The sequence below is a fragment of the Trichomycterus rosablanca genome, chromosome 9, assembly GCF_030014385.1.
Source record: "Trichomycterus rosablanca isolate fTriRos1 chromosome 9, fTriRos1.hap1, whole genome shotgun sequence".
In the NCBI taxonomy this organism is placed as follows: domain Eukaryota; kingdom Metazoa; phylum Chordata; class Actinopteri; order Siluriformes; family Trichomycteridae; genus Trichomycterus; species Trichomycterus rosablanca.
The window spans coordinates 18,372,985-18,399,398 of NC_085996.1; the positions used below are offsets into that span (position 1 = coordinate 18,372,985).

The 26,414-nt window shown below is 37.3% G+C and overlaps 1 protein-coding gene across 1 annotated transcript; it reads right to left on the reverse strand.

Annotated features, from left to right (window-relative positions):
• Positions 1 to 4,102: 4,102 nt before the first annotated feature.
• On the reverse strand, positions 4,103 to 22,539 carry heca (hdc homolog, cell cycle regulator). Its single transcript, XM_063001210.1, has 4 exons — positions 22,264 to 22,539; positions 13,643 to 14,737; positions 9,332 to 9,486; positions 4,103 to 4,402 (listed from the first exon to the last, which is right to left on the reverse strand). Exons 1-4 carry the CDS (start codon positions 22,415 to 22,417, stop codon positions 4,238 to 4,240), a joined length of 1,569 nt encoding a protein of 522 aa, XP_062857280.1. The 5' UTR covers positions 22,418 to 22,539; the 3' UTR covers positions 4,103 to 4,237.
• Positions 22,540 to 26,414: the final 3,875 nt, after the last annotated feature.

The window sequence follows — 26,414 nt, forward strand, 5'->3', positions numbered from 1 at the left end:
AAAAACAGCATTTAGCATTAAAACTGCAGGTCTGATAAAATCCCAAATAACAGCTTTACCAAAAGCAACATATCACACTTTAAACTGATGGTCAACATTTAAACACACTTGTCGATGTGATCGACAAATGTCGATCAGCTGTCTTAATGAAAAGCTTCAGTCTGGTTTCAGGGCCTGTCACAGCACTGAACCTGTACTTCCTAAGGGAATAAATGATGTAAGAAATAACAGAGTCGTGAGTAACAGCTTTGTTTTGATTCTGTTTGATTTAAGTCCTGCTTTTGTTACATTTTACATATAATTCTATTTGATCAGCTTCAAAACTTGGTAGGTCTCACTGGCTGGTCTTTGGGCGGTCTCATTGGCCTAGTCTGGTTTCAAACATATTTAAGTGGTTGTGACTACTACGTCAAACTAGGCAACTGTGCTTCAAAACATCACATAATTACCTGTGGAGTCATTCACTGACCAAGTTTGTCAAAGTGAAACCACCACAACACTGACCAGTATAAAACAGTTTGAATAAAATGAAATTATTTATTATTAATTGTGTGTTTTTGGCTTTCCCATGTGAAATGGGAAAGCCAATTATGAAAAGCCATTATGACAATTTGACCTGTGTCAAATCATAAATATATGCCACAGGAAAACATGGAGTCATGGATTACTGTTTGAAAGTTCCTAGACACTTTTCTCTGTATAAATTACTTTTTATAAATGTTGGATTTTCCTCATTTTTTCAGTATGAGGTTAGGCTAATTCAGCCTTTCTCAACCGGGGTGCTGTGGCACCCTGGGGTGCCGTCAAAAATATTCTCACGTTACTGATATTATGAAATAAATTAAAAATAAAATAATAAAATACAAAAAAGTAAACTTATCATGATCCGATTCTATTGAACGGCTCTTTAAAATGAACAAAAGGAACCGAGTCGCGCCTCTGGGAGCCGTTATAATACATATTTATATTTCTGTGCTGATCTTATTGGCTGTAATTCAACCATTCCGCTTCCATCAGTAGAGGGAATTAATCAGTCATAATAAATAAGAGCTGTTTATTGTCGAAATTCAAATCAGTATCTGGAGAGAGCAAGCGACACACACACACACACACACACACACACAGAGAGAGAGAGAGAGAGAGAGAGAGAGAGAGAGAGAGAGCTCATTACCTCATTAATGTAAATATTATAATTTTTATTGTTATTATATTGCACTGTTTTATTAATATTTTATTATTTTTGCACATGTAACTGTTTTGTATATATTTGTTCTTTTTTATTGTTATTTTTATTATTTCTCTCTAACTTGCTTTGGCAATACAAATGTCCTCATTTGTCATGCCAGTAAAGCTTATTTTGAGTTTGAGAGCCGTAACCGAGCTACAGAGAGAACATGCAGACAATGAGCAGTGCTAGTGGTAAAATGACAAATAATTGAGAAATAAACTATAAACTTGTTTAATTATGTTAAATCTGATTGGTTCATGACGCGTACGTTTTAAAGCAGAAACAAACACAGGCACATCTCTGCACAAGAGAGGATTTTTGTAAAACTTAATGCAATTCAACCACAGTACGTCTCTTCCCTGTAGTGTTTTTGTGTGTTAGCAGTCCGAGGGATGCAGAGTGTAAGTTTTTTAATACATTTTAGACTGGGGTGATTCGAGATTTTGAATACTTTTAATGGGGTGCCGTGACTGAAAAAAGGTTGAGAAACACTGGGCTAATTCATCAAACGGTGGGTTTCTTATAACCCTTTTTACTCATGTTTACCAGGGGTGCCAATAATTGTGGAAATTATTATATATGAACAGCTGATATTTTATATAACAAGACGTTTTAGTACACATCGAATGAAATGGTTGTAACACACACTTAACCCTTAAATCTCTGGTTGGTTTCATATAACACATCACAGCTGAAGCCAAATAATGGTGGTTATCGAGTTCCCAATGGTTTAAACATGTAATAACCCAACTTTAGGTCATATAGACCAACAGTAGTAACAAATTATCCTGTTACTCAACAATACTTCATAATTTCTTGTATTGTTTTACTGATAAAGACTTTATTTAAAGCATAATGTAGTTTTGTAGAAAAAAAATTAGGATAATTTTCTATAATGTAGAACTACAAATCCTAAGAAGTCAGGCAGTAGTGAACCCCGTTTGCTCAGAACAAAGAAAACACGATTACTACAGAGTTGAATTGATTAATTGAGTAATGCCAACAGTTCTAATTTGGTTAAAATTTCTTAAAACCTGGTGTGTTTTGAAGAAATTAGACAATGGAGCCATATTTTTTTCCACACTCTGTTTCTTTCCACAGGCCATCTCCCTCCTAAATCAATAAATGACTGACAATACAGAGTTAAGCGCGACAATATTCACCTGCTGCCAATTGACTACACTTTGTAGTACTCATCCCACATGCTGTGCACTTTACTGTTTTTGTAAATATTCCACACGCTGCTAACTTACATATCTGTATATTGCCTGTATATAGTCTTATAGTTTGTATATTTTTGTGTTTAATGTTTAATGTACACATTGCTTGTATACTGTATTAATACTAGAGAGATACCATCAGCCGAAAACAAATTCCTTGTGTGTATCCACATACTTGGCCAATAAATCTGATTCTGATTCTGATATACAAAGTTAAGAGCCTTATACAAACAAATATTGTTGGAATTAAATTCATATCAAATTTTAAAGGCCTTTAAGGGTTGATCTACTGTAAAAATAGAGTAGCTTGTTTTACTTCTTATTCTTCAAGGCTGTATTTTTTTATCCAGCAGAGGGGGCACATGTAGAATATTTAACTTAATGCAATTCCTGTACTGAAAGCGTGATACACGTTCACATTTTAGCAATAAGATTTATGGTGTAATCGATGATCACTGTCAATTTGACAGAAAAGTGCATTAGAAAATAGAATCATACAGAAAAGTACAGATAGAAAACCTCTAATATCATTAAACACTCTAGAGTAGCTGATATTCTATGTAGTAGTAACCTACTACTACTTAACATATACATAAATAATATTTTTTCATTAAAAAATCATAATTAAGGAAACTAAGGCACTATAACTTATTCTATTCTTTGTTACCTGTTGTAATATAATTTTAGAACTGTCACCTGTTCCTTCTTACTTTGTAACAAAAACATGAATATTAATTTAATGCAGTAATTGGTACCACAGTCTTTTGCTTTCCAGCTTTAAAGGTTTGTAAGACCAATGCTCAAATTATACTGTTCCTCATTCATTATCTTTATGAAAAGTGCTGTCTACAGTCATTATTTAAGAACGCTTACAAAAAGAAAGTATTTTATATGCAAATGATTATCTGCCTGGATGAGGCACAGATGCTAATAATAAATGGAATCATGTATAAATTGATATTAGATCAAACAGATACATAAAATCAACTGACACGTTTATACAGACTTCAAAGAAGATTGAGCTTTGAACACTAAATCACCACAGGAAAAGGCAGACTTTGTATATTTTATTTTATTTGTACAAAATAGCAAATTTGGCATACAGATACATTCACTTGTCACAGTTTTTTTGTTTGATTTTGTGGTTTCATATGTCAGATAAGAATCTTGTTGTATGAATGTTGTATGAACATATAGTAAACCAACTTATTTTTATTTTTTTTATTTACCTGCATATATGTTATTTTCTATCTTTAATTTGAAGTAAAACCCAGGAAAAAAGTTTCCTCCAAATAAAATACCCTAGTAATACAACCCCAAACCAAAAAAGTTGGGACAGTATGGAAAATGCAAAAAAGGGGGGTCTTTCTTAGATTTACTATGATTTTTATTTTATTGCAGACAGTATGAACCCAAGATATTTAGTTTTGTCTGGTCAATTTCATTTCATTTGTTAAGATACACACGGCATCCATTTCTTAAAAAAAAAAAAAGCCATTACTAGCCCTAAATCCCTCCATTCCAACTTTTTTGTAGAAATGTGTGTATGTATGTAAGTATATATATATATATATATATATATATATATATATATATATATATATATATATATAGAATTAATTTATTGATATTAACAAATGAATTGAAGTTGTTGAATGAAATGTGTCACAGTAAATGTAGGAAACACTGCAGGGTTTTTTTTTTTTGCATTTTCCATACCATCCCAACTTTTTCTGATTTGGGGTTGTAGAAAAAACAAAAAGGAACTAGCATGCAAGGAGAACATTCGTCAATAAGCTTCGAGAACTTTGAATGAGGAGAATGGCTTGACAAAATGATAGTCCAGATTGCCACAGTGTGGGCATTGTTGCACATTGCTGTACTCAGAGAAATACTGCATGCCAACACGCACATCGATCACAGGCTTCCCGCAGTGTTTGCAGTTCAGTCTGGCCTGTGAGAACACAAAAACAAAGCATTTTAACAAAACATTTATTTATACAAATCTAATTTCCTCTAAACTTAGGACATTTTGTAAAATGTAATAAAAAGCAGAGCCTGTGATTTGTTAATTTTCTTGATTTTCTTTTCTTAAATTTTCTTTATTTAAGTGACAAAAGTAGAAAGAAAATAATTCCAATGTTCATTGATGCACTTCGTTATGGTTTGTAAACATTTTTAGAGTATTAAATTCTAAGTTGGGATGGGCAAAAAAAGCATAAAAAGTCAATAGAAAGTGTTTTGAAAGATTCCACAGTAACCAGGTAAATTAATAACAGGTGAGTGAATCATAATTAAATATTTAAAAGAGGATCCACCAAAGGCTCAGTCTGAGCAAGCAATAATGACTTGATGGTTATGCACATTCAGCAGTGTTTGTTGTCCAAGTCTTTTAAATACCAAGTCTTGTACTGAGAAACATTGTCTTTGAACTGACAATTGTGGTGAATCATGACCCATCCTTGTTCGCAAGTACTAAGCCTTTGGTGAATGCTCCCTTTATACTCAATCTTGATTACCTTACCTGTTACCAGCTAAACTGCTAATGAAGGAACCTTCTACAACAATGCTGTATAACCTTAAGGCTTATTTGAACTCTGTTTCAAATTTTTTTGTGTGTTGCAGGCATCACAGTTTTTTATATTTACAAAATACAATTATTTATTTATTTTTGTGCCAACTAGATGGCAAAATAATTATTTAAGTTTGTAAGGGACTTTTTTATTCAAACATCTTAACTCTTATGTACACGGTAATTATTGTAACAGGTTTTTTTTGTTTATTAATGTATATTTAACAAAGTGGTAGGTAATTGTTGTGAGCCCATGTAACAGATCTAGTCTGAGTGCAGCCATTAGACTGAGCTACAAGCATTAAAAAAAAAAAACTAAAAAAAACCTAAAAAAATTTCTTTACATATCAGGATCCACTTCTAAACAACAGGTCCAAAATCATCAGTACAAACAAAAGTCCAAAAGTAAAAAGTGCATGCAACAATGCCAAGGTAATTTCATCAAAGGTCAGTAAGTACAACAGTTCTGCATAATCAAAATTTACATCTACTTGGGCTTAGAGGGTGCAAGAAAGAAACCCTTCCTCATAAATCCTAAAGCCTTCTTGATGAAAGAGGTTAGAGGAGAATGGGCAGACTGGTTCAAGCTAACAGAAAGACTACAGTGACCCAGATAACCTCACTCTTTACAACCGTGGTACAAAAAAAGCATTTTAGAATGTTAGAACGCTTCAAACCTTGCAAATGGGCTACTTACAGAGGACGACCACATAAGGTGGTCTTCAGTGGGCAGAAGCTCACACAAACTTCACATTTAAAGACTGGAAAACTATTGTGTGGTCTGATACATTTCTGATGGTGTGGAAAATATTTTCAGTTTGTAGAATATTGATGCTGATAATGTGTCAAAATGTCAAATATCGCCCAGGTGGCGCAGCGGAATATTCCGCTAGCACACCAGCACCGAGTTTCTGAACTCCTCCGTTCGGAACTCAGTGTTGCCACCAGTCAGCTGGGCGCCATCTGGCGGGCATAATTGGCAGTGCCTGCAGCAGATACTAATAGGCCACCATATCTGCAGGGTGGGGGCTGGACTATTTGTGGGTAGGTCTTCATACGCTCTGTAAGGACCCTGATTGGCGGAAGAGATGCCTGTGCAGAATGCATGGGCGACAGAGGAGGGCTGTACACATGTCGGAAGAGGCGTGTACAGCGACGTTCTCTCCTTGGATGCAAGCTGGTATCTCTCAGCAGCGGAAGACAAAAATTGAGTGCGCTATATCAAGAGGAAAATGGGGAGAAAATAATGCATTAAAACAAAGGCAAATAAATGTTTCCAACAAATTAGACTATTGAGGACTCCAACTGTAACTATTATTAAATCTTTAATGGCAAATAAGTCCCACCTTAAAGCTGAACTCGGTCTAGCTGTAATCACTCCTATATGAGATGTTTAAAAGCTTAAACTAATCTATCAAAATCTAAAGATAAAAATTATCTGTGTCTGAGTTTAATAGTGATATGGTTCCACTTAACCATTTTTGTTGTTGTAGTTGTTTAACAGAAAAAAAATTTATGAGACAAACAAAATGACATCCAATAAAACACGTGTCCGCGCAGGCCAAATCCGGCCCGCCACATCATGCTGATTTTGTGACCCACAAAGTGACTGCATCCCGCAACTAAATGGCAGTGTTTCCACATCAGCGTTTAACTGAGACGGTTTTCCAACAAATGATGTTGAGAAATATTTACAAATAATCCCAAAATGTACAAGAAGAGAAAATTGAAGCAGAAGGAGGTAATTTAATGTAAGATGGGAAAGAGAATACAAGTTTGTGCTTCAAGAAGAGAAACCAGTACATCTCTTGTGTTATGAGGCCGTGTCTGTCGTAAAGGAGTACAATATAAATGTAGATATACATTATAAATATACTGTATAAATTTGCCATTTTGTCACCAAACAGAATTTTGCCTCCAGGAAAAACAACAAATTGTCCAAAACTTGAAAGGCAGACTGCAATCACAGTAGGATACGTTACAGTCAGCCCTTTGAGGGCCACCATAATACATGTATGGCCCTCAGTGAAAATGAGTTTGACACCCCGGCAATAAAACAAACGGCATTAAGACTTCCAGTGTTCTGGCTGCACAGCTTAAGCTGCATACGTGTTTCAGGATTCAATTGCATACAGAAAAACTGTAAACTAAAAACTAGTAAAAGGAATAACCATCCACTCTTCTGCAGCATCAAAAACAGAAAACAACGTAATGAAGCTATGCTTAGAAATATCACACAATTGAAATCAATTTCCTTTTTTGGATTGCGTGAATTATTCTAGATTGTGTGAATTATTTTACATTGGTTTCTTTTATAACATGTTCATCAGTCCAACAGCTGGAAAAAGGGGGAAAACTCTCAACAGTGAACTGAATGTAACAACAGTGCATTGAAAAATAAACAATCTATAAAAAGTAAAATACAGCACAAATGTAAATGTAAACATTCTTGTTGTTGTAGTTGTTTAACAGAAAACAAAATTATGAGACTGAAACAAAATTTTTTATTGATGGGTGTAAATTTTCTTTTACAAACTTTCACATCTAAATGACAGCAAAATTACAGATTAATTAAACTTCTTAATAACCAAATGTTTATTAGGGTTACATATTTGATTTATGTGAGTAAACCTAAAATAAGAAACGTGCAGCAAAACAGATCCTGTACAGTGCCTTGCAAAAGTATTCAGCCCCCTTGAACTTTTCAACCTTTTGCCACATTTCAGGCTTCAAACATAACGATATGAAATTGTAATTTTTTGTGAAGAATCAACAACAAGTGGGACACAATCGTGAAGTAGAACGAAATTTATTGGATATTTTAAACTTTTTTTAGAAATAAAAAACTAAAAAGTGGGGCGTGCAATATTATTCAGCCCCTTTACTTTCAGTGCAGCAAACTCACTCCAGAAGTTCAGTGAGGATCTCTGAATGATCCAATGTTGACCTAAATGACTGATGGTGATAAATAGAATCCACCTGTGTGTAATCAAGTCTCCGTATAAATGCACCTGCTCTGTGACAGTCTCAGAGTTCTGTTTAAAGCGCAGAGAGCATCATGAAGACCAAGGAACACACCAGGCAGGTCCGAGATACTGTTGTGGAGAAGTTTAAAGCCGGATTTGGATACAAAAAGATTTCCCAAGCTTTAAACATCTCAAGGAGCACTGTGCAAGCGATCATATTGAAATGGAAGGAGTATCAGACCACTGCAAATCTACCAAGACCCGGCCGTCCCTCTAAACTTTCAGCTCAAACAAGGAGAAGACTGATCAGAGATGCAGCCAAGAGGCCCATGATCACTCTGAATGAACTGCAGAGATCTACAGCTGAGGTGGGAGACTCTGTCCATAGGACACAATCAGTCGTACACTGCACAAATCAGGCCTTTATGGAAGAGTGGCAAGAAGAAAGCCATTTCTCAAAGATATCTATAAAAAGTCACCTGGGAGACACACCAAACATGTGGAAGAAGGTGCTCTGGTCAGATGAAACCAAAATCGAACTTTTTGGCCACAATGCAAAACGTTATGTTTGGCGTAAAAGCAACACAGCTCATCACCCTGAACACACCATCCCCACTGTCAAACATGGTGGTGGCAGCATCATGGTTTGGGCCTGCTTTTCTTCAGCAGGGACAGGGAAGATGGTTAAAATTGATGGGAAGATGGATGGAGCCAAATACAGGACCATTCTGGAAGAAAACCTGTTGCAGTCTGCAAAAGACCTGAGACTGGGACGGAGATTTATCTTCCAACAAGACAATGATCCAAAACATAAAGCAAAATCTACAATGGAATGGTTCACAAATAAACGTATCCAGGTGTTAGAATGGCCAAGTCAAAGTCCAGACCTGAATCCCATCGAGAATCTGTGGAAAGAGCTGAAAACTGCTGTTCACAAACGCTCTCCATCCAACCTCACTGAGCTCGAGCTGTTTTGCAAGGAAGAATGGGCAAAAATTTCTGTCTCTCGATGTGCAAAACTGATAGAGACATACCCCAAGCGACTTGCAGCTGTAATCGCAGCAAAAGGTGGCGCTACAAAGTATTAACGCAAGGGGGCTGAATAATATTGCACGCCCCACTTTTCAGTTTTTTATTTCTAAAAAAAGTTTAAAATATCCAATAAATTTCGTTCCACTTCACGATTGTGTCCCACTTGTTGTTGATTCTTCACAAAAAATTACAATTTCATATCGTTATGTTTGAAGCCTGAAATGTGGCAAAAGGTTGAAAAGTTCAAGGGGGCTGAATACTTTTGCAAGGCACTGTAAATGTCATTAAAGCTACTGAGTGAAATACAACATACCTGACAACAAGGTGAAGCAGCCAGAATGTCATATGTATACATAGTACCCAGCTGGTGCCAGCTTCCATCCCATCTTGATTTGCACTTTATACAAACAATTTTGTGCACTCCCTCGAGACAGTCCACACATAGAGCATACAGGTGCATTAGCCTCCCTTAAGAAATATAAAAAAAACATACTGTTTTAACAACATAAAAAATACATTATGCAATAATATACTAAGAACCAATGCTACCAGTATTTCAGAAGTCAGAGCAAGGAATCTGACAGCACTTCTCAATTTTGTTCTTTTTTGAAAAAACTATTGACTTTAATGCCCAAGCTACCTGGTTTTTGTTTAAATGGAGTTTGTTTAAATGCCCTTTGTTTGCTGGCATGGACAAAATTCTTCTGTATCTTCTGTAAATCATCAACCGTGATCTGTGACATTTTTGGATATGAACTTTGGGAAATTTCATGTTTTAAAGCCATTAAAATAATAATGAGTTTACTTGAATAGCAGGCTGGTCTGACGACTCTAAATCAATGTCCAAAAATAGCTGGGGCAGGCTTTTTTTAAGTAGGCTCAGGTCTTTCAATGTGTGCAGCGGGCTACTATAGTACTATAGCAGTGCAGTACTATAGCAAACAGCATTAAGTGGTGCTGCAAAATACTATTCTTGTATAAAGGCCAGTGGCAAATGGGCAACAAGGGCAATTTTGAAAAAGGTATCAATATTCTTAGTGCATAAATACTTTATAGACACAGCTATAATGTTAGTAAAAAAAATATTAGAAAAAGAATAAAGTGTTATGATCCCGACAACTTGTGAATGTACCGTGTATTTATTTCTCTATTAAGCAAGTGCATCACTACAATGCTCGGTTACATTATGTTAACAAATCGCAAATGAAACAAACGGTGGCAAGTCCGACGTTAAAACGTTGGTGCACGGTCAAGTCTCAACATGAACTACGGATGACTCGCAGGGCCAAATAGAATTTGCGTTAACGGCACTATTTTTTTTAATCGCGTTAAATTGAGATTGTGTTAATGCGTTATTATCGCATTAACTTCGACAGCCCTAATATATACAGTATATATATATATATATATATATTGTTTATGCATTTTCTCCCCTTTTTCTCCCTTTTTAGCACGTCCAATTGCCCGATTGCGTCATGCTTCCTCTCCATCAATGCCAATCCCTGCTCTGATTGAGGAGAACGAAGCTAACCCATGCCCCCTCTGACATGTGGGCAGTATGCATCTTATCACCTACACTTTGACAAGTGCAGTGCAGCTCAGCGTTGTGTACGGAGAGACACACCCTGAGAGCACTCTTTTCTCATCTCTGTGCAGGTGCCATCAATCAGCCAGCAGAGGTCATAATTACACCAGCCATGAGAGAGAGACCCCTTCCAGCTTAGTCCCGCACATATCTGAACAACAGGCCAATCGTTGTTCATGTGGCAGCTCAGCCTTAGCCGGCAGGCAGAGCTGAGATTCAATATGATGTATTCGAGATCCCAGCTCTGGTTCCAGCGTGTGTTTTTACTGCTTCGCCACCTGAGCAGCTGATTATTATAAGTATGAAGTGCCGTCAAGTCGATTCGAACTTCTGTATGAATAGTATTTCTCCAGCATTATTTCTTTGTGAAGCTGGGAGTCTAAATCACATGGTGTCACACTTTCAAAGCTTTTGAGTAATGGAGTAATGGCTGTGTTAAAGGTAGAGTGACATGTGAATGAGAGGTAGATATAATCATGCTTTCATACTTTTTAGCTGAACACTGGTCATACAGTTGTTTGTGGTTTTACTTTTAAGTGATGATAAAGGTGTGTCGTGTTTCCTGTGATGGCAGTTGTAATGGCTCAGCACGCTTAAAACAAAACTTTGAACAGAACACAGACATCTAGTCTGAATGTGTCTCATTTTTTCTATAAATTCCTCCTCACCGAAATCCTCGCACATCTGTGTTTTTTCAGCACTTAGCTTGGCAGCACTTTTAGCATTTAAGAACCCAAACACACACACACACACACACACACACACTAACAGCGAGCATGTTTTACTAGATTTGCTTGTGCTTTCACTCTGGGCCTTTCTGGATCCAACCTGATTACGTCATGTCTGCGTGTGATGGAGCATGAACAGTTTATTCTGTTGCTGTGCACCATTAATGCTTGTTGAGTTGAGCTTTTATATACAACTTTCAGTGTAGTATTGTGGCCCTTAAAATGCGCTTATCGAGAAAACTCATATTACGATAATAACAGAAATGTGATTAACCATGCAGCCCTAACTTTTGCATTGCCATTTTAGTTGGCAGAGGGGGCACGGAGGTGCAGATGATTGATGTGTCAATTTTTCTTAATTGACAATCAAGTGTTAATTCACTTGAATATCAGTTTCTCCTTTTTACACTTGCCATCTCCTCTTGTGGCGAGCTGCTCAGTCTGGTTCGGTTTTTCACTGGCATGTGAGCCCAGCATACTTATCTCTTCCTGAGAACTCACCTGGTGTCGCAGCTCTTTTGGGCCTCAATACTGCCCTGGGAGACATGGGGTGTGTTCGAAAAGCTAGGAAGCTGTCTACATAGACAGCATTTACGTCATCCTGTGCGCGCTCCCAAAAATGAGGCTGTTCGAAATCCTAGATGCCTTAAAATCCTCACTACTGAGGCATCTTAATATTTCAATGTTATTTTGGCTCAAGAACGAGGAAGCATCCGACGCTGCCTTAGTGATCAAGGCAATCCCAGCATTCATTGCGGGTCGGGTGCTCTTCTCTCACAGAAAAATAAACATGGCTGACGGGGCGGAGAAACGAATGGAGTTATTTTCAATCGTAAATAAAATATTACTGATTTTTAACTTGTATAAACTTGTACAGAGTGTTTTTATTTGCAAGTTCGGGCTTGTCAGGAAATTTAACCGTTATCGGTACATGAAGGAAGATGTTATATTGACGTTAGCATGCTGTGCTACCTCAGTTTATTGGTTTTAATGGCAAGATGCTAATAAACGCGAAACCCGATGGAATCGCTGTCTAAGTAGTGCGTTTGAATAACCTGCCTTATAAGTCATTGACTTATTAGAATCCTCTCTACTAAGGCAGCTGCCTATTTAGACAGTAAGACAGCAAGGCAGCTCCCTAGGTTTTCGAACACACCCATGATGTCCCTTTTCCGCATGAAACCAGACAATAAATTGTGCATGGGCATCGCCAGTTGGTGGGGTTAACATGCCTTTTTAGCCACAGTTTTGTTTTACCTTAGTTAATACACCGATCAGCCATAACATTAAAACCAATTCCTGGTTTCTACACACAGTCCATTTTATCAGCTCCACTTACCATATAGAAGCACTTTGTAGTTCTACAATTACTGACTGTAGTCCATCTATTTCTGTACATACCTTTTTAGCCTGCTTTCACCCTGTTCTTCAATGGTCTTATTTAGGTGGTGGCTGATTCTCAGCACTGCACTGACAATGACATGGTGGTGGTGTGTTAGTGTGTGTTGTGCTGGTATGAGTGGATAAGGCACGGCAAAGCTGATGGGAGTTTTTAAATACAGAGTCCACTCACTGTCCACTCTATTAGACACTCCTACCTAGTTGGTCCACCTTGTAGATGTAAAGTCAGAGACGATTGCTCATCTATTGCTGCTGTTTGAGTTGGTCATCTTCTAGACCTTCATCAGTGGTCACAGGACGCTGCCTACGCCCCTGTTGGCTGGATATATTTTTGGTTGGTGTACTATTCTCAGTCCAGCAGTGAGAGCATTGCTGTGTCTGATCCACTCATACCAGCACAACACACACTAACACACCACCAACATGTCAGTGTCACTGCAGTGCTGAGAATGACCCATCACCCAAATAATACCTGCTCTGTAATGGTCCTGTGGGGGGTGCTGAGCATTGAAAAACAGGGTGAAAGCACACTAAAAAGTATGTATAGAAACAGGTAGACTACAGTCAGTAATTGTAGAACTACAAAGTGCTTCTATATGGTAAGTGGAGATGATAAAATGGACAGTGAGTGTAGAAACAAGGAGGTGGTCATAATGTTATGCCTGATCGGTGTACATATTGCACTTGGATTTTTTTCTACTGTTGCAGGTGCAGGGCTTTGCCTCATGCTTTACTTTCAAGGCACAACACATAACAACTAAGCATCTCATAGTACACCCTTCTAAGCTGTACTGCTTACAAAATCATCCAAACGAGTATTACTTATTTCACAGCTGTTTGCTGTCAAAAAAGATAATAAAAGGTGTAATAAAACTAAGCTCTAAGCAGGTCTAAGCTTTGAGAATCTTACCCTGTAAGTGGCACGGCACATCATACTCAATCTCATCATGTCTGGAGGGGCTGAGAAAGAGTGTCCCATCCACTAGTGGAAACTGTTCAAAGATTGGCAATGTGCGGTGGCACAGGGCGCAGTGGACCACATTACGATGGCTGTTACTCAGTGCAGAGAGAATGAACTTCCTTAAGTCCTCACCCTGTCCAGCCTGAGCATCATCCTCCATGCGTACATGGTAGGTGTTGAGTTTGTGCCGAGGGATGTGCGCCAGCAGCTCAGAGAGGTCCAGCCTACGTAGGAACTGCACAGGCCCGTCACCCTGGACAAGACGAGGCAGGCACAACCCACCAGTCCCATGATCCAGTTGAGTAGCTGCTCGGCCAGCTACATTCCCTGTCGGCACTGGCTTCCGGTTGCTTTCCATATGGACAGCATTTTTCAGAAATTCGCCCAGATGTCGTGAGCTGCGTGGCCCTCCAGCTGCTTGGGGTGAGAAGAAGGAGAAGCCCAGTGGTGGAGACTGACCGGGTGAGTCACAAGGTGAGCGGGCACCAGTGTTGACCCCACTGCTGGTTCCAGTTGGACAGGTGTGGCATCTCTCTTGAGAGTTCTGTCGGTCCACAGATTGTCGACGTGAAAGGTCTTGGTTGGAACCACGGTGAGGCAGTTTATTAGATGACTTCCCTTTCTTAAGTTCTTCTGGGATCTCCCCTCCGACTGCACCCAAGACACCTCCACTGGGTTTCCCACTACTTTTCTCTGGGCCAAACTTTTTCTTGCGCTCATCCTGCATGCGCTTAACCTGGTACCAGTCAGTGTCTTTCTTCAGATGGCCCTGTCCACAGCGGCATGAGCAGAATCGAAAGGCTAGGTCATAGCCCTTTTTGGTCCACATGTTCTGCCGGCACTGCTTCTCATTCCAGCTGCGAGCACGACCAATGCAGTTGAACTGCACCAGAATGCTGCTTTCCCACTCGTAGAAGCATTGCAGGTGCATCCAGTTGCCATAAGGACAGTGCTCACTGTTGCACAGTACCCTCTGATAGTCATCCTTCTCAAGGTCAACATTACGTCCCAAACTGCACACAAGTGGGGTGGCACATGGGGCATCTGTAGAAACAAAAAATAGACCATTTTGTTTAACAGTGCCTAACTTTGTGTACTATTTGACATCAAAATGTATTATTTCTTTAATTTCTGGCCGTAGGCATTAATTAAAACATGGGGGGGGCTCTATGGCAGGTGGGGGGCTTCCTGCCATTCAATTTAAAAATCTAAAAAATCACTAACATGTAAAGTGAACTTATTTTTATTTATTTTTAATTTTTTACATTTTACAATAATGGCTAATATTGTATTTTATTGGCAGAGATAAGGGATACAGTACAACCATAACTATAACATAATTACATAAACAGAAATCTATGCACTGTTATATGAAGCCAAGTGAAGCTATTGAGTGCAAGGTTTAAGAAATCTTCCTTGGGTACACTTGTGTGGGCAACAAGGGCATCAGCTCTGTTTAACCCTATTTGCTCCTGTTCTCACTCACTTCCATGCCACCTGCTCTCACTGCCCTGAATCCTCGTACTATCATCTCTGAATGCACCAGTGAACATTAAAATAATATTATCAACTTGTATTTTGTACCATGATGTTCAGAAATGGAGTATTGAGCATATCTAATCTGACTGGCTATTATATCGAGAAACACTGACTCATCTGACTATTTATTTCTATTATCTACTGGGCGGCACGGTGGCTAAGTGGGTAGGACTGTCGCCTCACAGCAAGGCAACAGAAGTTCAAAGACATGCAAGTGAGGTGAATTGGAGACACTAAATTGTCCATGACTGTATTCGATATAACCTTGTGGACTGATTAATCTTGTGTACTGAGTAACTACCTGTCCTGTCATGAATGTAACCAAAGTAGAGTTGGCTCGATACCACTTTTTTATGTCCGATACCGATACTGCAAATTGAGTATCTGCCGATACCGATATCAATCCGATACCGTCATTTCTCCTCTCAAACAACTAAGCAGTAATAATACATGTCTCAATGCACCATGGTTAAACTAGCTATCTAAATAACAATGCTCAGACTGTGAAACAAATATACTAAAGCAATAAATACAGAACCTACAACATCACACTTATGCAAAACTGCTGTTTTTATTTTAACTTTTACACACAGAACTAGGGATGTCCCGATCACGTTTTTTTGTTCCAGATCCCGATCATTAATTTTGATCCCCATCCGATACCGAGTCTTAAACCGATACTTGTGTTTTCTAGATATTGTCTAGATAAGAACTAGATAATACTGTTCACACAGTGCACACTTCAAGTACATTACAGTTATTCAAATTAATCCAATGTACAGTACAGGCCAAAAGTTTGGACACACCTTCTCATTCCTGTGGTTTTTCTTAATTTTTTTTTAATTTTCTACATTGTAGATTAATACTAAAGACATCCAAACTATGAAGGAACACATATGGAATTATGTAGTAAACAAAAAAGTGTTAAACAAACCAGAATATGTTTTATATTTTAGATTCTTTAAAGTAGCCATCTTTTGCTTTAATGACAGATTTGCACACTCTTTGAAATTTTCTCAACCAGCTTTATTAGGTTTCCACCTGGAATGGTTTTCAATGAATGTTTGTGCCTTGGTCTAGAGTGAATTTTTGGAATTTGTTGCTTTTTTAATGTGTTTGAGACCATCAGTTGGGTTGTGCAGAGGTAGAGTTAGTAAAATATAAAACATATTCTGGTTTGTTTAACACTTTTTGGTTCACTACATAATTCTTCATAGTTTGGATGTCTTCAGTATTAATCTACAATGTAGAAAATAAAAATAATCAAGAAAAAACATTGAAGTGAAGGTGTGTCCAAACTTTTGGCTGGTGTGTCCAAACTTTTGGCCTGTACTGTATATGTTTAACAACTGAATAGCTCTGCAGTGCTGTAGGAAAAAAAATTGCCTGCATCCAAGCTATCGCTTAATGTTTTTTTATTTTTACAAAATAAACATAAACAAACTTAGTGCAGCATTGTAGTAGTAACACTAGAACACTCAAAATAAAGTGAAGGTTCTTTTTGAGGAAAATCAGCATCTCTGCCGTGTTAGCAGACAGCCGGTTCCTCTTCTCATCATATAATAATAAACTCGCTGTATTCGGCTGAGTGTTTATTTTTTAGGTGCCGTATCAAATTGGTAGTAATTGTAGATCGTTTGGTTAAATGATATCTGGTTTGTTTCTTATGAGCCACCGTACTTGTATGCGTGTTGTAACTGTAACAAACTTTTCTGTGCTTGTATTGTGACAATGGTTTGATGGACGTTTCTACGCGAAGTGTGTTTTGACCCTTTGGGGCTTCCATAGTGCATGGAATAGCATGCTTAGCTAACGCGATGACTCTAGCTGTCCGCTATTCGGTACCGTAACAGAAGAACTTAATAAAGTGTTATGCTCCCGACAATTTGTGAATATACCGTGTATTTATTTCTTTATTAAGCAAGTGCATCACTACGACGCTCGGTTATATAACTAAGCCAATCAGAGTGCTTGATACTTGTCGTTCAGTCTTGTAACACGTAAACTCGTAAAAGCTGTATGTTATGGTCCTGAAGTTTTCATACTCTGATTAAAAGTTATTATTTTGTAAACCGGAGTGATCCTTGACTCACAACACCATATAAATAGTAAAATTCTACAGTAATGAACGCAGCTCTGCTCCTACCGCCTCGTGAAACGCTCGCATTGCAGACATTACACTTCGCTATTGGACTTGTTTCACTTTCCAATTTAAAGTATTTCCACCCAGCGGACATGCTGACGTAAAACAAAGGATCGGGCTTAGGATCGGCCTTAGTAAAGCCGATACCAATCAGTTAAAAAATGCCTTGATCGGCCCCGATTCCGATCTTTGAGATCGGATCGAGACATCCCTACACAGAACATTTAGCAGCATTTTTGGCTTGTTCAACAAAAGTGTCTACCACGCGATGGACCAATTTGAATTGACGCAGAGTTCAGAATTTCTGTTCAAGTTCTGTCATGTATTTAGATTATTAAAAACCAAAGCGCACTTATTACAAAACCCTGCTGGATTTTGAAGAGGACATCTGTGGCTAAACAGGAAACGGTGTAGTTTGTTTCATTTCGTAACACTAATTGATTAATCGTTGAGGATGTGAGAGATCTCCAAGCCAGGACAAGATAGGTTCTTTATCTCAGGTGAGCGATTTATCATTTATAAAGCGATTTTTTTTGTGGCAGTAGGACATGTTTTTTTTTTTTAATGCGAAAAGTTTAAGTAGATCAGTGTGTTTTTATGTCTAAATGCTGTTGAGAATGAGTTGTAGATCAGTGGCACATGTTTATGATGTCATCAAGCGTGAGTGGTTATTTACATTAAGCAACAGTATCAGATCGGATTACATGTTTTTTTCCTTCCGATATCCGATCCAGTGATTTGGGCCAATATCGGACCGATACCGAGTATCGGATCGGTGCCAGCCCTAAACCAAAGTGTAAAACATGACATTAAAATGCTAATAAACAAACATCTGACTAGTACTCATTTTCTTACTGCTCTTAACTTACTATTCTCTATTTTTGAGGCTGACCACAAAACTGCTAAATGTCACTGCAGCCCTTCCTCTTACTCATTATGACTTAAATTAAAGCTGACTGTAGTGAAAAAAATAAAAGGGTAGATACTTGCACTTTAATCAAACAAACACTAATATTGCTATTTGTTTTAAGTAAGTAAGTAAATTTTATTTATAAAGCACTCTTAAAACAACTTACGTTGACCAAAGTGCTGTACATCGAACAAGCATACATAAGACAACATAGTAAGTAAGTATTATGCTTACGTAAGTAAGTATTACGCTTAAGTATTATGTAAGTATTATTACTGATAGGTAAGTACATCTACACAAGAAACTATGCAAATATGCAATGCATAAAAAGCCACTACTGTCTACTATGTTACACATGCATCCCAATGACTGACTGAGACTTCATGTGGGACTTCAAATATAATGTAATGACATTAACATTAGTTGAAAACGCCTGTGACTATTGTTGGTTGTATTGTGAATGTGTGGCTAATTAACTTTCCAGCTAACTAAGCTATGACAGCTAACAATGGTTTATTAATTACCACTTACAGATCCTAACCTGTCTTTAACAAAAAAAAAATGTCTGTTTCTACTTTACAATATTACTGACAATCAAGTAAAATGCAACTGACTGGAACATTAGCTAGTAGATTAAATATATTTACAATGGAATCTCGCTATTCGTACACTAATTTTCCAGGAGGCTGTTCAAACTGTGATTTATACAAACTCCAAATCATTTTTTCCCCATAAGGAACAATGTAAATTGGATGAATATGTTCCAGACCCCCAGATGATTGCTTACTTAAACCTTTATAATAATACTTAATGCATAAAATCATATGTAAAAACTATTAATTCAATAAATGTCTATGAAACTGAAATGAAAGTTGACCAGCACTTGACCTGTACTAAGGAGACACCATGTCATAAGTGAAAAGTGGAGAGGAGAGATGTTAGACAGACTTTCAAAGTTGTCAGATTGCTCTACTGTTCACACTTCACAACTTGATCTCATGTAATTAGGAGTCTTTATGTCGTTGTGGTTTGCACACTGTCAGTCATAACCTGGTCACACTTGGGTGGCAAAGCGGTAAAGCATGCTAGCATTCAAGTGCTGTCATCTTGAGCTCTGCTAATGGCCGACAAGGACATGCCTACATGGACAAATATTGGCTTGTCCGAGGAAAGAAGGGTGGTAAGGATTCCTCATAACTGCTGCAATTACTAACTCTACTGCCTGATCAATGGCAACTGCAAAATGAGACAAGGGATAATAGAAATTATGATAATGGTGTGTGACTCTCCGTACATGACACAGATCTCCATATGAACCCACCTCACGCAGGTAAAAAGAAGCGGTCTGCCACTGGACATGTTGGAGGGGGCATGTGTTCGTAATGGCACGTCTTGGTCAGTAGTGACAGTAGGGGTAAAAATACAAATTGGGCAGCTGGATATGACTAGATACAACTACCAACCTGAATTTATTAATTTTTAAAGTTTCCTTAGAATCACTGGGCACAATGCAGTAAGACAACCAGGAGAGGACAACTGCTTTACCTAGTACCCAACAACAACAACAAAAACGGATTTAACATGATTTTTAGTTTTAATAAGTACCCTTTTCTGAATGGCCCTGCTGTATAGCAATAATATAAAGACATTTTAGATATAAAACAATCAGCAAATAATCTTGTGTTCTCCAATTACAGTCTCTATGTGAACATATGGTGTTTCAATCATGTAATGGCATGTAGATGAGTGAAGCAGTTCAATTATATGTTCATATTCAGGCTAAATAAATGAATAGTCTCGACTCCTTTAACACTGAAACACGAAACTGGTCCTGATCCCTTTTTCTCACTTCTTGTTTTAAGAATGGGAAAAGGACTAAGTGAAAAAACAAACTATAATTGCTGTTTTAGAACATCTTGACAGCCTGTATCTATACTGGTATTAAAGTTTTTGTTCTAATTAAATTTTATTGATCATTCTACTCAAAAAGAATTTGATAGTAAATTGTGTATTGATGTTCATGATGCAAAGCTGTTGGAAGCCAGTTGCAGACTTAATATGAAAACAGATACAGATGTAAAGCATTACATTAACTTTTGACATTACAATACTGACTTGATAATGATATGAATAATAATAGAGAAGCATTTCAAATGTTTCTTACATAGCTCTAGTTTACATCTGACTATCTGACCAAGTTTTGAAGCATCTGCTGAACTACAGGCACTAATGTTTGTGCTTAGATAAAACACTATGCTTTCTTTTGGCACATCTTACAAATTGTTTGTTGGCATTGGAATGGTGCTTAATTATAGGTAACCACAAAATGCTACAATTTTTTACGAGTTGCAACTGTGATCCTTTTGCCTCACTAACTATGCTTCTCACAGTGTGTGGACAAAATACACTTGTGTCATCTTTTAAGCAGCTTTATTAAAGCTCTGGTTGTTTTAAACTTTAAACAGTGGAGATGTAAATTTTCAGGCATGTAGCATTTAAAAAATGACTGATTAAGATCAACAACATTTGTCTCTAATCATGTTCATCTGTTCCTATGTATGTTTTCTATGTTAATAGATGTAAACCACAATGTATATACTATACCTGCAAATACAAATACATAAAACATTTAACTTTTGCTAAATGCTTGGGTGTGTAAAGAAAATAACTGTTGAATTAAAGAAAATATCATTAAAAACTGCATTGTTTTGTGTTGTGGTAAGGAAAGTGCCTCAATCCTTATAATTTCATGGAGGCTAAAAGATTTTTATGGAACCATAAAGTCAACTTAGTCACTAAAAAGTGATTTGCATGTACAGTATGTTTAAGATCTAATCACAGATTAATAATGTTTGTCAAGTGACTATAAGAGCCTACATTTACTTTGTAAACAGAACCCAAGGTATATTGTATGTTTTGTCTGGTCAACTTCATTTCATTTGTTAATATAGATACATTATTGCATTTCAGGTCTGGAACACATTACAAAAAAAGTTAGGATGATAAGGCATTTGCCACTTTGTAATGTTGCCATCCCTTCTTACAAAACTTAAAGCCCTGTGATGGATTCGCACTCTGTTCAGGGTATTCCTACACTGTTTCAAACCCTTTATCCTGGTCAGGCATACCGCGCCTCTTACCAGGATTTGATAAAAGTTAAATGAAAAAATTACATATAAGCTAAATTATAGCCAAAATAACTTATATTTCATATAAACATTACTAAGCTTCTTTTTTAGCAGAGGAGATTTGTGTATGCACAGTTGAACAGTTAAAGAAAATAAGAGTTGATTGTGATGCAGTTTACTGCTTATTGTACTTTGTGTATCTGGTGTTTATGCTGCTTTCAGGTTATCTTGCAACTATTATTTTCTTGCCTTTCTTATCATTAGTCTGTGTGCTCATCTTGAGTGCATTTGACCATGTTTGTGATTTCATTACATTTCCACTTATTATTACACAAAATGACTAAACAACTTTTTATTTTCATTTATTTTAATACCTAACGTGCTGGATGTATGTTAAACAAAAACAAAACTGGTTGAATGCTTGTTTTCCCTTAGTGTAACAGCTATTTTTGTACTATTATCAAAACCAGAAATCGTCTGCCCATCATCCACCCATCGTGACCCATTGCTGTTGTAATCTGATATAAGAAGTAATTGATTATTTTACACCTCGAGGTCAGGAGCAAGTATCCTTGAGTGAGGCCTGTGCAACCTTGTCAGCCACTGAGAATGAGCTGAAATGAGCCACTGAGGTATGGCGTAACAGCAATGTGTGAAGTGCATAAGACATCGTAACAAGTTGCTGTAAGTGTTGGCAATGAATCTACTTTGCACGATAAAGGAAGAAGGAAGATGGTTTCACTTTGAGATGAAATGTAAGATGAGCGCTGCTCCTCCTGTGGTGTCCATTGCCATATATGCAGCCAGCATGTTTTCTCTGTTTTTAAACTGAACTGATGGATGATCTTACCACCTCGGTTGTCGCTCGGCGGAGCGGCTGTGGCTCCAACTAAGGCCGAGGCGACTCCTCCTGCAGCGGCCGCAGTGGCTCCATTTTCCTGCTCATCTCCACTGCTGTTGGTGCGCTTATTTCTTTTCCCCTTGTTGCTCTTCTGGCTCGGCATGATGGTGTTCTCGATTTGAAACTACGCCGCTCGTCAACGCTCTTCTCCCGTCACCGATGCCATGTCGATCGTGTTTCAAGGAAACGCTCTTAGATATGTACGCACTAGCGCAGATAATCAGGGATCGATCATCGTCCAGATTCTTAACCGTTTTTGACAGCAGAGCTGCAGCATGAAGAAGAAGCAGGAGAAGGCGTGTCTGCCTCTTGTTTTGATTCCTGCTCTGAAACGGAGGGCCGGGCGCGCGTTTCCTTCTGTGACGTCAGTGGCTCCGCCTCCGTCTAGGGCCAAAAGTTAATAATAAACACGCGCAGGGGGGTTTACTCATCTACTCATTCAGTCATCCCCCCATTCATTAATTCACATAGTTACTCATCATTCACCTAATTACTCGTTTACTAATTCACTAATCATTCATTTATTCACGTATTCACTCATTTCCTCATTCACTTATTCATTCACTCATTCACACAATCACTAATTTCCTCATTAAGGTGGGAGGCACGGTGGTTAACTGGGTAGCACTGTCGCCTCACAGCAAGAAGGTCCTGGGTTCAATACCCAGGTGGGGTGGTCTAGGTCCTTTCTGTGTGGAGTTTACATGTTCTCCCTGTGTCTGCGTGGGTTTCCTCCAGGTGCTGCGGTTTCCTCCCACAGTCAAAAGACATGCAAGTGAGGTCAATTGGAGACACTAAATTGTCCAACACAAAATGTGTTCGATATAACCTTGTGAACTAATGAATCTTGTGTAATGAGTAATTAATGTAACCAAAGTGTAAAACATGACATTAAAATCCTAATAAACAAACAAAAACAAACTCGTCATTAAGGCCCTACCTAATTCACGGACGTGAAATTCGTGTCACGGACCGTGAAATGAGCTGTTTCCCTTAAATATGCTAACTGCTGTCAAATTCAACATTAAGGGTTTGTGTTTAGCGAAAAATTTTTATTCGTATAGCGTACGAAATATGAGGCGCAACATGCAATATGAGGTGCAACATACAGCAATTACATTAGTGTAACAGACCTTTCTGTGCTGTAGTGTGCTGACAATGTTTGATGTGTGTTTATGTATTAAGTGCATTTTGTCCCTTTGGGGATTCTATCAAGAGTGCTTCTCTACACACGTGATCATCTCTTTGCGCCCCAAAAAAACAAGCCTATAAAGTATTATGTTGTTGACAGTTTGTCTATGTACAGTATTTATTTCTTTATAAACTCAGCAAACTATAAATATGCTCGGTTACATTAGCAATTGATTAGACAAAATGTCCAAGATGTCGAAGTCTAAAGCAGCTGAAAACACTACTCGGTGAACTGAGTTTGGATAACTTCCAACCGATTATGTGGACATAGAGGATGGTGTGTCAAAACATGGATGAGAATCTTAAGGTAGGTTGTGCTGTGTATTGGTGCTATCATTGACTCTATCATTTAATTTATGAGTGTTATTTAATGACTGTCATGAAGCACTTTTGTTTAAAAATCCATTACATTTGTAATTTTTGAAAAACAAGGTCAGTGAAATTAAGCACATTTTCCCATGAATTTAGTAGGGCCCTACTCATCATTTACTTAATCACTCATTCACTAATTAATTTATTAACTTATCCAATCATTCTCTTTTCCACTCATTTTTGCTTTCACACATCCACGCATTCACTCACTCACTCACTCACCCACTCATTCACACATACACTACACTCAATCAACACCCCTGCTTTCCTCAGCATAATTTATTAGCAGGGTCAAGTCAAGCCATTTCGTAGATTTAGTCTAAATACAAGGCATCAAAGCCTCTACTGTCTAATTACTCCTAGCAAAATGTTATGAAATGTTGTGAGTTATAAAAATCTTGAAGATCTATGTTTTGATGACGCAATGCTTCTCAGTGCTTATGATTTTCAGGGGATCCATATTGCATTGTGTATTTGTATGATTTTATATATTTTTTTTTATTAAAAATAAAGGCTTTTAAAATGACTTAAAGCATGTTCTTTTACCAAAAACCACAGCTGTATAACATATAAATGCCAAACTACAGCAGTGGACAGAGGTGTTGGACTTTAGTTACTTTTTATTGACAGTTTAAGACTGATATCAGTTTATGGTTTAAGAGTAAACTGTAATACATGCACACAATTCAATTTTAAAATACTTATTATACCGACAATATAAGAAACAAACTAATTTAAAAATTGTATTAAGAATAGTAATTACAAACACCACTACATGTTAACAATATGAATAAAATAACATAGATAAATTATCACATTAACACAATATAAAAGTACAAAAATTTGTTATTAATTAAATACCTTTATTTATCAGAAAATGTTTGGACAGTATAGAAAATGCTAACAAAAATGCAGTGATTCTTATATTTACTTACACTTTATTCACATTTATCCACTTATTTCATTGCAGACAGTACAAACCCAAGATATTTTATGTTTTGGCTGGTCAACTTAATTTCATTTGTTAATATACATCCATTCCTACATTTTAGCCCTGCAACACATTCCAAAAAAGTTGGGACAGGGGAAATTTAGGGCTAGTAATGAGGTAAAAAAAAAAAAGTACATTAACTATGTGATTCCAACAGTGATGTCAACAGGTGAATGTAACAATGATTTGGTACAAAAGAGTCTTTGATGAACAAAGTGGGCAAAGAATTTCCAGTTCGTCAACAAATAAGTGAAAAATATTGAAATGTTTAAAAACAATGTACCTCAAAGAAAGATTGAAAGGGATTTGCATATTTTTCCATCTCCAGTGCATAATATCATTAAGCGATTTAAGGAATTTTGATGAATTTCGCTTAAAAAAAAGCCTCATGTTAACCATGTATAAAAGCATTGTCGAGTTCTTTGGGCTCTGAGGCATCTGGAATGGACCATCACACAGTGGAAATGTGTATTGTGGTCAGATGTATTTTAGATCTTTTTTGGAAGAAATGAACACCTTGTGCTTTGGACCTAAGACGAAAATGACCATCCAGACCAGGGTCTGTCATAGTATGGGCTAATTAGCGAAGCTAATTTACAGCTAATCTGACTTGTGAACATCTCTGTTTCAAACCATGATTTCAATCACCTGTTGAAATCACATTACCAGACAAAACATGAACTATTATCTGCAATAAAAAGTCTTTTTAAAGTTTTTTTTTTTAATTAGCATTTTTATAATATCCCAACTTCAGATTAGCTGAGGGTTTGGGCCTAACTATAAATAAACATGCAAGTAAAAGGGGTAAAAACTTTATGGGTAAAAAAAAATAGCACTAATGACCTGAGAAGTTCATTAACGGGTTAATAGAATTTCAAGACTGGAGAAATAGATTGTACTTACATTCCAGTCAACACAGCCCTGGAGGAACATGAGTCTGCACTTGTGAATAGACAAGTCCATTCACAGACTCAGTGTGCCAATACAAAATGTTATCAAGTTTGTCTATTCTGTTGCCTCATTGTACATGATCAAAACTAAAAACTATGAATTTCCGTTTTTATTTGTGTTTTTTTGGGTATTATAGCCATACATAAAACCAAACATACAGTCGTGCAGCACCCATAGTAACAGTGACATTGACAATCACAGAATGCAAACATTTCCAACAAAGTCATAAAATTCTTGCCCACACACATAGTCCTCTCCACATTTTTGGCACCCCTGGTAAAGATGAGTAAAAAAATAAAAAAGTTAATAAAAAATTTACTATTTGGTAAATTATCTTAATATCACTGACAAAAATGAGGAAAAACTTATTGGGATAAAAAAATCCCTCATCAAGAAATCATTATTTTTAACAAAACCACAATTATTGGCACCCCAAGAAATTCTTAGAAACATAAAGTGACACGGAGATTTTGTATTGTTTTTAAGACAGGGGAACACAAATCAAGGTAAAAGAAAAAGTGTGTCTTATGCAAAAGTGTGCTCATTCTTTCAAAAGAGCATTAATGGTGGATGAGAAGGCCTGCATGCAAAAAGC

What these genes read in the sequence shown, in the direction of transcription:
- heca (XM_063001210.1), bottom strand. Translation starts at nt 22,417, where the DNA reads ATGCCGAGCCAGAAGAGCAACAAGGGGAAAAGAAATAAGCGCACCAAC. An exon ending in GCCGAGCGACAACCGAGGTG is followed by an intron (nt 14,738 to 22,263) that starts GTAAGATCATCC and finishes TTGTTTCTACAG; the next exon opens with ATGCCCCATGTGCCACCCCA. An exon ending in TGTGCCGTGCCACTTACAGG is followed by an intron (nt 9,487 to 13,642) that starts GTAAGATTCTCA and finishes ATATTTCTTAAG; the next exon opens with GGAGGCTAATGCACCTGTAT.